The sequence below is a fragment of the Schistocerca nitens genome, chromosome 6 (assembly GCF_023898315.1).
Source record: "Schistocerca nitens isolate TAMUIC-IGC-003100 chromosome 6, iqSchNite1.1, whole genome shotgun sequence".
NCBI classification, from domain to species: domain Eukaryota; kingdom Metazoa; phylum Arthropoda; class Insecta; order Orthoptera; family Acrididae; genus Schistocerca; species Schistocerca nitens.
Genome location: NC_064619.1, coordinates 247633104 through 247646191, shown reverse-complemented (window position 1 = coordinate 247646191; position 13088 = coordinate 247633104). Strand labels below are relative to the sequence as shown.

Genomic DNA, 13088 nt, shown 5'->3' with positions numbered 1-13088 from the left:
AGGAGTATCTTGAAACAGGAGATATCAGGCGAATGGAGTGGCCTGCGTGTTCTCCAGACCTAAACCCCATCGAGCACGTCTGGGATGCTCTCGGTCGATGTATCGCTGCACGTCTTCAAACCTCTAAGACACTTCGGGAGCTCAGATAAGCACTGGTGCAAGAATGGGAGGCTATAACCCAGCAGCTGCTCGACCACCTGATCCAGAGTATATCAACCCGTTGTGCGGCCTGTGTACGTGTACGTGTACGTGTGCATGGTGATCATATACCATATTGATGTCGGGGTACATGCGCAGGAAACAGTGGCGTTTTGTACCACACGTGTTTCAGGACTGTTTTCTCAACTTATCACCAATACCATGGATTTACATATCTGTGTCATGTATGTTCCCTATGTGCCTATGCTATTAGCGACAGTTTTGTGTAGTGCCACGTTGTGTGGCACCACATTCTCCAATTATCCTTAATTTATGAGCGGCAGGTGAGCACTTGGCAATTCTGCTGGCGTTCTGGTGTGGAAGTGGCCATAAGCCTGCCGGCAGAGATGCCATACTCAGGTAGCTGCCAGGTGCGAGAGGCTCCATTGCGTCTCTGCCAGTAGACCTACCGTGGCATCCCAGTGCTGTAGGGACCTAAGGCAGGTGAGCCTGCCTCTGAGCGCGCGACCCCAGTTGGAAGGAGCGCGCCGTAGGAGAAGCTGGCAATCTTGGGGGGATTTGTTTGCAATGAGCCAATCACTGGGTCAGTCTGTCGACTCAACTTAAACGGAATGAGGCTAAAGTTCAAAGAATCACCCAACTGCACCTCAGTTCGTAGTGGTATCACGTACTGAAGTAGGTCAGTCCTTTGCTACGGTTAATCCGTTCATTTTTCAGAAAGGTGTTGATGCAGTTGCAGGCCCTATGAAATCCTGCTCTTGCTTACGTAATTGAATTTTGCTTCTGGCGGACCAATTGGGATTTTCAGGCCCAACAATTGCTTACAGTTTTGCTCCTCCAAGGCTGTCCTATTCTTGTCGAGGCCTGTCGTACACTGAGTCCTTCGCATGGTGTTATTTATACTCAGCTGCTTGGTGATCTGACTGAAGGTGAAATCCGAACTTGTCTCTCTGATCAGGGCGTCAGTGCAGTTCATTGGGGAATGAAAAAGATTGATGCTACCTTAGTACTTACGGCCACTCTTTTCTCTGATGTTTGATCGAGTAGTGCTTACGTCAAAGATCAAACCAACCTGTAAAGTCATCAGGTTTTGACTGTACATTCCAAACCTAATGCATTGCTACCAGTGTCAATGTTACAACCACACTCGCATGTCCTGTCAAAACATGGCCGAATGTATTACTTGCGGTTGGGATGCTAAAGAGGGCAATTGCCAGCCTCTTCTTCCCCGCTGTATAAGTTGTAATGGCGACCATGCAACCTCATCCGAGAATGTCCCGTGTATCTCGATGAGTGGGCCATTCAAGAGATCCGGGTGAAGGGAAAAGTACCTTACCCTGTCTTCCGCAGGTTGCTGGCTAGTTGAAAGCCATGCATTTTACCATCTGGCACTTGCAGTTCCGTTCTTGGTATGCCTCGCTCTGCGAAGGACATTGCCACCCAGGCTTGCAGCTCAAGTTCCGCACTGTGTCCTATCCATTTGCTGACTCGTATCCCACCTATGTGTAAATTCAACTGGCAGTTTTGTAAAGCCGACTGGAAACTCCTCCCAGGCAACCTTCGATGAACAACATTTCCCCAGGTGTGATGACCAGATAAAGTAACTTAGAAACGTTTTCCTTATTGCCGCAGAATGTTCCATACCCCACATTTCATCTTTACTGTGCCGTGTCCTGGACTGAGGCACGCCATGACAAGATTCGTACGCAGAGATGCGCTCTCTGCGTTTTTAATTATCTTATGATGGTGAACTGTATTCCTTATAAACAGTTAGGTGCACAGTGTTGTTGCATTCTTCGAAATAGCGAAACAGGTAGCTGGATCTAATTTACTAGTTCTTTTAACAGTCTCGCTCCCTCTTCTGTTGTGTGGGGCCACTACCATCTGCTTTCTAGAACCAGAGTCCATTCCCCAATTTCTGGCCTGAGCATAGCAGATGTCACTGTGGACCCTACTGGTATCTCCAACACATCAGGCCGCTATTTTTAAAGCTCCATCCACTATCAACCCCCTATCATCCCTCGGAAAGAGGTGGAGGTGGCTTGGGTGATAACGTTTTCATCTTAGGATGGTGGATGCTACAGTGCCGCAGGCTAGGCGCAAATTGAGACGCGTATAACGCGTGTGGCGCGACGCAGCGCAGCGCGCATTTTTGTATCAACACAGGTTCAAATGGGACCGCGCAAATTGCGACGCGACGCGACTGGGACGCGACACGCGCCTGCGCCAGGTCGCGCGGCGTTGTGGTTGAGGCACAGTTTCTCGCGCCGCGCGTCGCACATGCCTCGCTAGCACCGTGAGAAATTTGAGGCGGGGAGCGGAAAAATAGCCCGGCTATATGCTCACACCGGCACAGCGCATATGAGCAGTGGTAGTATTGCCCATAAGATAAATTTTGCCTTACTGTGTACTAAATTTTATTGCCTTTGGGCAGTATTTCGTTTTCGCCATTTGAACGCTCCTGCTTTCTTCGTTAGTACATGATACTTTTCTGTTATATGTGTAGATGTAGATCTGTTATTTATATCTGTATAGTTTTGTTTTTCATCTGTCAAGAAAAATGCATACTTCAGTAACTGATGAGCCATTGGCCGCTGGAATTGTGTCATATGCCTCCGCGATGTTTTCAGATCGCAAGAAGGGACAGAGGGTAGTGAATAAGGAAGCAAGGAATATTATAAAATCATGTGATTAAGAATAAAGGCAGGAAAGTAAAGCAAGGTTATCTTCTCGCTGCCTAGTATGCTGGCGTATCTGTACGATCTGTTACAAAAAATTTAGAAATGGATAATCTCCACAGGCGTGATCCCTTTGTGCTCCTGGTAAAAAGCGTCCAAGATGCGAAATATAGAAGTTTCACTGTGATTACTTGGATATGGATGTAATAATGTAATAAGGCACACTGTACTACATGCATGTGAACATCACATTCATTTCCACTGCAAGCTAGAAACATTCGAAAAGCAGTCACAAATAACAATGTTTTAATTGGTTCGCCGTGATGAGAAAAAACATTTCAATTGTTCCATACACATTATCAGCATTAATAAACTAATTATACAACAGGCTACACAAATGAAGAAAATGGTTGGTATTATTACGAAAGTAGGAATATCCTAAAAGAGTGTTATGATTAGATATATTTAATTTGTTGAAATGTACTGCTGACAAAGGCAGATCTACTTTCATGACAATGTTTTTCTAACTCCAACTCACAAGGCACACATGGCTGGCTAGCTTGAGCATTTCTGTCGCGCGCATTATCCTCTGCTGCTGACAATACACTGACCATTGTGTTGTGCGACAGATCAATTGTTTATTTTTCTCAATAACTATTTTATTCGCGATCACACATTGTCAGTTTGGCAAGCCGTAGGTGAGTAACCAGTATCTGGCATGTGGGTATCATTCCGCTTGAAGGAATGCTCGTCATTATTTTAATACTGCTCAGATCACGAGAAGAAATAAAATCGTTTGGTAAGTTTCCATTCCAGTCGCTCAGTGTTAAAAATACGATGGGTTACGGGGATTCCACCAAAATTCCAACAGAATTGGCAATCTATTTTTGAGTGAATTGTTAGCCTTTTGTCGGCCGTGGTGGCCGAGCGGTTCTGGGCGTTACAGTCTGGAACCGCGCGACCGCTACGGTCGCAGGTTCGAATCCTGCCTCGGGCATGGACGTGTGTGATGTCCTTAGGTTAGTTAGGTTTAAGTAGTTCTAAGTTCTAGGGGACTGATGACCTTGGAAGTTAAGTCCCATAGTGCTCAGAGCCATTTGAACTATTTTATTAACCTTTTCTCATTCGAAGAAACATCACCGTTTGTAACAGCCACCTTTCTCTTGGTTACAGGTTTAATTGTACTCGTACTTCCTTTGTCACAGTGTAATTTGCCAAACTCATCTCACAGCAGCTAATGCGACAGAATTCCGAAGCGGAGTGCCTCATTAAACAAGTAACTGGCAATCACAGATAGCTTACGAAAAACCTCAGTGTCGGTTTGCAGTAACATAAAAGAAGAAATTTCATGTTTATTTTCATACTAGGAAACTCTTGTTTCGCTAGCTGTCGATAACTCTTAAAAAATTACAGTCGCTGGAGTGAAATAAATAAAAATGGAAGTACTGATATATCGCCATAGATAAGAAAGTTCCGTATGTTTAAGAATTGTCAAACACTCTCCTCCTTGTGAGCTCATTCGCCAAACTTTCGTTTCGATGTCCCGAGTGGTTTAGGAGATACGAGAGATGTTGCGAGTATTTCATAGTTGCGGGCGTGAGATCGGAAGTGACCGCGCTACATGGGATCCATTTTCTCGAAAAGGGGGGCAGATAGAGACCTCCTCCCAAGTCTAAACAAAAATTCAACATTTTAGCTAAATTTCATATGGTGTAATACGCGCCAAACGCAAAATCATAGCGACCCCTAATTTTAGTTGCAAACTTTTGAGTTTTGCGTAGTGTCTTACTAAAATGTGTACCTCACAATAAGGATGGTCATTAGCGAGATGAAGGGCACTTCGCCACGAAGCTGACATATAACCCTACAAGTAAGGCAAAAATCAAATATTTTCAGTGAATAGTTTCTGTAAAATCGTTTGAGAAAGATAACAGGTTGCGCGCGGTTCGGTTCTGTCAGCGCAGAGCGTCGCCAGTCGGCGCGTGCGAAGTGTGGTGTACGCGTCGCAATATGCGCTACACCCGCGCGACTGGTGGTGCGTGTCGCGCTGTAGTGTCGTGTCACGTCACACGTGCTACACGCGTCTCAATCTGCGCCTAGCCTGAGGGAGCTAGACCATGCTCTCAGTTCATTCCAATCTTTTGCCTCAGGGGCAGACATGTGCACATTCAGATGTTGCACACCTTTTTTTGCTGGCTAGGACTTTGTCCTTCATATTTACAATCACATTTGGACAGATCGCACATTTCCCAGATGCTGGTGTGAAGTCACTGTCATGCCCATACCTAAGGTAAAACACCTTCCTTCTAGCTACCACCCATTTCTCACCAGCTGTGTTTGCAAGGTGATTGATCTAAGATTCGTGGCTGGTTGGTATTGTGACTCGAATCTTGCAATCTACTAACCACTGCACGATGTGGATTTTGAGCGCGTCGTTCTGCAGTTGACCATCTCGTCACTTTGTCAACCCTTGTCATGAATGGTTTTCTGTGGATATTCCAAACCGTGAGTGGGATATTGATTTAGGGAAACTCTTAAGACCTGCTGCAGGACTGGTATCCTCCGTACTCTATACTTGAGGGACTTCAGAGGCTGCCTGCTCCATTTCCTCCAGGAATTTTTAAAAGACACAGTTTTCAATGTACGTATTGGCTTGGCTTCGTTGGAAACTTTACCCAGGTGGACGAGGTGCCTGAAAGCTCTGTCCAGAGCTTCGTCCTCTTCGATATTGCCATCAACGCCATTAGGGTCTGTCTCCCGCCTGGCATCTCGGGCTCCCTTTCCATTGACGACTCTGTGATCTGTTGCAGTTCTCCACAGATTTGTCTCCTTGATTGGAGTCTTCAGTGATGTCTCAATAGTATTTACTCGTGGAGCATCGACAATGGATTCAGTTTTTCCACTGATAAAACTGCTTGTATGAAATATTGCTCCATTTTCTTTACATATTGCTTGTTTCTCTTATGTTCGCTGAAACAAACAAATTCCAGGGGCTCATGCCTGACAGAAAACTTTTTCGGTCCTTTCACTTGTCTTAGCTGGCCACCTGCTGTACCCAGTTCCTCAATGCACTACGTGTCCTAAGTGGTACTTCCTGCGATGTGGATCAGACCACCCTCCCCCCATTTCTACCGATCCCTTGTGTGTTTGAAATTAGATTATAAGTGTTTCGTTTATTCATCTGCACGTCTATCCTTCTTAGGCTATCTTAATATGATCCACCATTGTGGAACCCGTTTTGGCCACAGGCACCTTTCACACTAGCCAGGTTGAGAGTCTCTATGCAGAAGTTGCCAAACTACCACTGTCACACCAGCATGATGTTCTCATTGGATTATGCTTGCTGTTTGTCTGTCATGCCTGGCCATCCATACTATGCCTCTTTTTTGATGATGACTCCCTTGACCACCAGTACGGGGCACATCCTTCTTCTGTTGCCTCCCAAAGTTCATTTTTGGCAATTACTTCGGAAGCTTAATTTCATGCTACCTGCCACATTCTCAGTGCGTGTGAACCCCCTTCATCACCTCGGCTTCGTGTGGCAACCTGTGTTCATCTTTAACTTCATTTGCTTCGTAAGGAAACTACAGAAGATTAGATTGATCACTGTTTCTTGACCTTTGCACACAGGTTAGCGGTAGCACATTCGTATTCACTGATTGCTCAGAGACTGACTGTGGTGGTGGGTGTGCCTTCACGATTGGTACCATCCATTTTTGGTATCTGCTTCTGAAATATTGTTCAGTAGTTACAGCAGAGGTCTCTGCCCTCTACCAGCCCATGCAGTACATCAGACAACACAGGATTTTAAATTGTTATACACTCCAGTTCTGTCGATGTCCTTCAGAGCCTCTGTGTGCTGTACACAGTTCATCCTTTAGCGAAATGAGTCCAAGAAAGCATCCACTTAATCACTCTTGAGGGAGCCACTGTGATCTAAGTGGGTTCCTGGTCACATTGGTCTGAAGGGAGATGAGGCTGCGCAGGTGGTGTAACTTTGGCATCATCACTGGTCCTCTCTTCATGCAAACAAGCTCCAGAGACTTTAACCTTTCCCAGGAGTTTGGTCAACCTCCTCTTCGCCCTCTCACTGTAAGAAGATTATTTTAGCTAGGTTTCATATTGGGCACTGTCCCTTTAGCCGTCATTTGTTAGGTGGTGATTCCCCTACCACAGTATGCTCACTGGTGTCAACCTTAGACAGTTCGCCATTTCCTGACTGAATGCTCTTCTTTTTAACCACTTGCATTCTAGTGTATGTTTGCCATATGAGTTATTAGCCATTTTCGAGAATGACGTGCTGGTTGTCAAAGCCTCAGTTGTTTTTGCGACCTAATGCACACGCGCACGCGCGTATTCTGAAACTTTGTCATGTGAAGCCAATCTCGCACTTTGCTCACTTTACAATACTACAATTATGGGTTAAGAAACCTGGTGGCAGCAGTATTTTTAGACTTCAGAAAAGCATTTGATTCAGCATCGCACCAACACTTAATAATGAATGAGCTATCATACAGATTATCACACAAAATTTGTCACTATTGAAAATTTCTTGGTAGGGAGGACCCAGTTTGGATATCTTAGATGGTGAGGCCTTGAAACCTTTAGAAGGAACTTCTGAAATGATTAGAAAAGTGCATTGGGACAATTGCTGTTCATGTTTTAATATTAATGACTTGGCAACCAATATTAATAGAATCTTAGACATTTTGCAGATGATGCAGTTATTTGTAATGAAGCACTATTTCAAACGAAAAGGCTAGGATACCTGATCAGAGCTTGTTTCTCCTCCTGGGGCAAGTATTTTTATTTGATGACTCTTCTGCAATTTGTAAGTCAATGGAGATGAGATGATTAAGGCAATACAAACATCAGATTCTCAAGTGAAGAAAATTTTCAGTCTAGCAAGGAATCCAAAATCTGATCCTGCGATTTAGAGGCTGTGACACTGACAGCTAGACCGTGAGCTGCACTAGTATTAAATTATACTCTGATAAGATTTCAGACTGGTGCAAAGATTTCAGACTTCCCTTAAATATTCAGAAATGTGAAGTTATACACTTCACAAAACACACGGAAGTAGGATCCTATGACTAAAATATTAATGATCGATAATTAAAGTTGGAAAACTTTAGAGTGAGAGATTACTAGAGTGAGAGATACACTTGCCGAATAGTGCTTGCCAGGTATATTAACGCAAACAGAGAACAGTAACACAAATGGTCACAGGTTTGCTTCACCCATGGAAGAACATTACAGAAATGCTGAAAAACTGAAACTGGCAGATGCTTGAAGGTATACCTGGTTTCATGTGAAAGTCTCCTTACAAAGTTTAAAAAACAGTTGAGTGCCCTTAAGTATATACTACAGTCCTTTATGTATCAACCTGTAGGTACCATGAACACATGGTTAGACTGGATACAGTGCTCGCATAGGCATTTAAGCAATTATTGTCCCTGCACTCCAAATTGGAATAGAAAAGAAATAAATTGTAGTGTGTGTTGCAAAGGGCAGTGGTTTGCAGAGTATGCATCTGAAGTACATGAGTGAGAAGAAATAGTGTAATAAGCTTTTTATGTTACTGTAAACACAATACACAATAACCTAATGGTCTATCATTTGCCAGTTTTCTTACATTAAGTATAAAGATACATGCTAAGCGCATGTGCAGTATTTTTCTGTTTCTTTGTGTCCTCTTTTTCTCCTGTTCCCATTTCTTCCACTGATTTTCTGATACACAGTTCTGCTTATTGACTTGTTTCAGTCGGCAGTAACTCATAAGGATGCTTCAAAGAAAAATTCCTTAACTTTTGAGTGGACAGCACCAGACGAAGACATAAAAACATTTATTTTCCGGTGAGTAATTTATAATGGCTTTCATAATTACAGAACTTAGGAATATTCATTAAGGTTATTGTAATCATGAATATTTAAGTAAGCCATTGTATTTAGTCAGTAACAAAGTAAAATACACACCACAAAACAAAATTGTTAACTTGGGGGTAGGGAATACTAAATTGTCTATTATACATTTGTAGAGTTAAACATCTATTACTTTGTAACTCTTCTTTTATAATGGCTCTTATATAGTATATTTTTATGACAAAGATGAGGAAAAATAAAGCTGCTTATTACTATTATACCATTTGATGATATTATAAGTTGATCATTTCTACAGCAGTCTGTTAGGAATAAACTCAAGTGTCCTGTAGCAGCTTTATCTTTGTGCTGAGAGTTTAATTTATGAAGATGTACGCAAATTGTACAAACTACATTATCCTAATTGTCAGGGATATTTAGTGAAAAGCTGTACATACTAGAATAAAAATTTCATACAACTAATGGTTATGGTACTCATTTTTAATTATTGTTTGTTAGTGTTGTTAGTTTTTTTAAATATCTTCTGAATTTTCAGAGCCACTGTTGTGCAAGATTTCCAGACTTACTGGACAGGGATTTTGTCAGAAGAAGTGAAAGTTGTTGAACACCCAGAAGTCTCAACTGATCATTCAACAGGAATCTCAACAACCAGGAATCCAGTGAAGTCTACTACAGAGATACCAGTTATACCAGAGTTTCCTGATCCTAAAGCAGTATGTTGACCTTCTATTAACAGATAATTTAATAATAAAAATATAGCAAGATACCTGACTTTGTTTTGCTCCCTTTTTTTCCATACAGATATCAGAACCCTTAAACCCTATATATGAAGGCTGTGGCACAACAAAAGCTTGCTTTGGTCCTGGTGAATGTCTTGCAACAAAAAGTTGTAGTATGATGGTATCGGTTCTTGATAGAGTAGAAGATTATGAATTTGAAATGATGGCAGATAGTGCTTTGTATGTTGCTGTTGGCTTGTCAGATGATGGAAGTATGGTGAGCACTAAAATGTCATTTTTATGAGGTAGTGAGTGAATTTGAGACCTTATTCACATGTATGTCTAGTACATGAGACTTAATATACAGGCAAATTGGATAATAAATTTCAGTCACATATATAATGTTCAATTACAGGGTGACGACAGTGTTGTGGAGTGTGTTTATGATGCCACTAATACAGCTGTTCAAGCATACAGGTCATCAAATGCTCCTGACGACAAGGCCAATTTCCGCGATGAAAAAGTAAGTTACGCTACACTAAGAATTTATTACTTACATGGCTTAACTATTGGATATACACATAACGTGATAGGAAACTTATAAAAACAAATATGTAAAACTGTATTTGTGAATCTATACACACGCATACTGATGTAGGCAAAGCTTTTATCGACACAAGAAGCTCTATAACTGCATGTAATACCCAATTTAGATATTGTATATATTGTTTTAGTTTACTGTATAAGGTACTGTGTGGTTACAAAATGTTATGAATGATCATAGAGTTCTACCAAAACTCCTTAATACTCCAGCAAAAGACTTCTGCTTTCATACCTTTCTTGTCCATGCCATTCCTTGCGCAAAGAGCTATGGACACTTCTTCAGTAGAAGAGATGTTTCACAGAGCAGTGAAAATAAGCTAGTGGTCATAGCTCTTTAGGTATACATTTTCGTGCCTGTTTATACTAGAATTTTTTTTGTTTTAAATGGTCACTTATACCTTTTGAATTAAGTACTTCATTGCTGTGTTAATTTACAGCCTTTCGAAGGAATTACATTAGTGAATCACAGTTACATCAATGGTAGAGTTTACTGCAGCTTTAGAAGGCAAGTGGTGACTTACACGAACAACAAGACATATGATTTAGCCAATCAACCATTTTTCCTACTTCTGGCTTCTGGCACAAGTCTCAAAGGTATGTTAATGACATCTTATTACTGTATGTTTTGAGAAATCAGTTCAGAATATACTTTTCCCAGAATTATAGTTAAATTTATAAATATTTACTAAGCATAGGTTAAAATACTAATGTTTTTTATTTATTTCATCAACAATTTCACTTATTCAGTGATTCCTTCAGTAAGAGAAACAAAATAAAACTTTGCATAGTTTACTAGCTTCATATCTTAATAACTAAAGAACTAACACAGAACTTGAAAGATACAAAATTTAGTGTGTATCATTCATAAGAAGTGATGATTTTAATATTATTATTTGGATGGTTAAGATTTATAAATGTGAAATCTGTACATCAGAAATGAACTTAAATGTTACAGAAAACTGAACAGGATTATTAACTAACTAAAAGCAAACAAATTGAAGAGAACAGTGAGAAACTTGTCAGGATATATAGTCATGAAGTAGATGAAATTACGGAATTCTGCTAGGTAGGCAGCAAAATAGTCAGTGACAGATGGAGAGAGGAGGATATCAAAAGCAGACTAGCACTGGCAAAAAGGTCATTCTTGGCCAAGAGAAGTCTACTCGTACCAAACATAGGCCTTAATTAGGGGAAGAAATTTCTGAGAATGTACGTTTGGAGCACAGCATTTTGTGGTAGTGAAATATGGACTGTGGGTAAACTGGGACAAAAGAGAATCCAAGCATTTGAGATGTGTTGCTATTGACAAATGTTGACAATTAGGTGGACTGATAAGGTGAGGAATGAGGAGGTTCTGTGCAAAATCGTAGAAGTAAGGACTATGTGGAAAACACTGACAAGAAGGGATAGAATGATTAAGACATATGTTAAAACACCAGGAAATGACTTCCATGGTATAAGAGGGAGCTGTAGAGGGCAAAAATTGTAGAGGAAGGCAGAGACTGGAACACATACAGCAAATAATTGAGGATGTAGATTGTGAGCGCTTCTCTAGGATGAAGAGGTTGGCACAGGAGAGGAATTTATGGTGGGCCACATCAAACCAGTTTGAAGATTTGACTCAGAAAAATTCTTTAAATATTAATTACTAAAAAAAGCAATGTTAATTCTTAAAATACTCAAAAGAAATTAAACTAAACTGATAATTTGTCCTCCTCAGTACATGATTAGGATCGATAATTTGTCACCAATCCACCACTAATTCTTGACCAACACTTTCAATCAATTTAAAACAAATCATATTGATAAAAATGAGCTAGTCTCAAGTGCTGTTAAAATTAAGATTTTCAGATCATTTATTGAACAAACAATGAAAGATGCAGTGTTTTACCATGTAGCCTCAAACACATAGTCGTTCATAACATTGCCAAGTGAGCTTTCAAATCAAATCTTGGTGTCTGAGCATCTCATGTTTAGTATTATGTTGCTGTATTTTCCTTTTGAAACATGATCTGTACACACTGGAGCAGCAGACTTAACAAATAAAAATTGAGCTATGTAAGGCTGGAATGGTAAAGTGGATGATACAGACCTTCTAACCAAAATTTATTATAATCTCTGATGTTTTCTTCAAAGTGAAGTGGTGCAGTGGCAATAAACTAGGTTTGCATTTGAGATAATGGCAGTTAAAGCCCTTTTTAGGCCATCAGCAATTTTTACAAGGTTCCCTAAATCCGTTGATGCAAATGCTGGGGTTGTTCCTTTGAAAAGGACTCAGCTGGTTTCCATCGTCCACCCTTCCCAAACCCAGTCTTGTACTGAAGTCTCCAATATCTGATCATCGATGTGGCATTGAACACTAATTTCACACCCTCTTGTTGCATTTTCTGGGTACTGTGGTGGTGGTGGTGGTGGTGGTGGTGGTGGTGGTGGTGGTGGTGGTGGTGGTGGTGGTCTGTCTCCAAAGATGACTGGTCTTCATGGCTGACTGCCATGTGGGGAACCAGTGTTTGATTTCCGGTACTGTCAAGGATTTTTCTTGCTGTGAAGTCTTATACGGAGTGCACTCAGCCCTATCAGACCGACTGAGGAGCCTCAACTGATTAGTAGCAGTTCCAAGGTCAAGAAACGTGACAACTGGGAGAGTGGTGTCCTGATCACATGCCATTCCATCCTGCATCCATTGGTGCCATTGGCAGAGGGTGACATGGCAGTGGGCCCATTTGGCCCATTTAAGACCAGAGCCCAGAACATTATCTTACCTTAATGATGGAAATTGATACAGTGTAGCAGACTCATTTCTTTGATGTTATATTAATATTGTGACTCCTAGTTTTTACAGCACATTGAATTAGTACTACCTGTTTAGTGAACTGTGCTTCTAAACTGTTAAAAAAATGGGTTTGAGTCATAAATCTGTGAATGTCACTTTACTTGTGGTGTTCTTTGTTAATTTATTTTCTCTCTCTCTCCTCCTCCCTTGATGGGTTGATTTGAATGTTTCCATTCAAAGTTTTCCTGTTTTGATTAATGTTTATGGCAGTGAATC

General features: G+C 41.1%; 1 protein-coding gene across 2 annotated transcripts in view; it reads left to right on the top strand.

Annotated features, from left to right (window-relative positions):
- LOC126262967 (putative ferric-chelate reductase 1 homolog) overlaps positions 1-13088 on the top strand; it is a 359981-nt gene that overhangs the window by 293901 nt on the left and 52992 nt on the right. For both annotated transcript variants that reach the window (XM_049959917.1, XM_049959918.1), the window contains exons 3-7: positions 8602-8693; positions 9253-9430; positions 9519-9713; positions 9852-9959; positions 10477-10633. In XM_049959917.1, coding sequence (XP_049815874.1) covers positions 8602-8693; positions 9253-9430; positions 9519-9713; positions 9852-9959; positions 10477-10633 — 730 coding nt within the window. The remainder of the gene's footprint in view (positions 1-8601; positions 8694-9252; positions 9431-9518; positions 9714-9851; positions 9960-10476; positions 10634-13088) is intronic.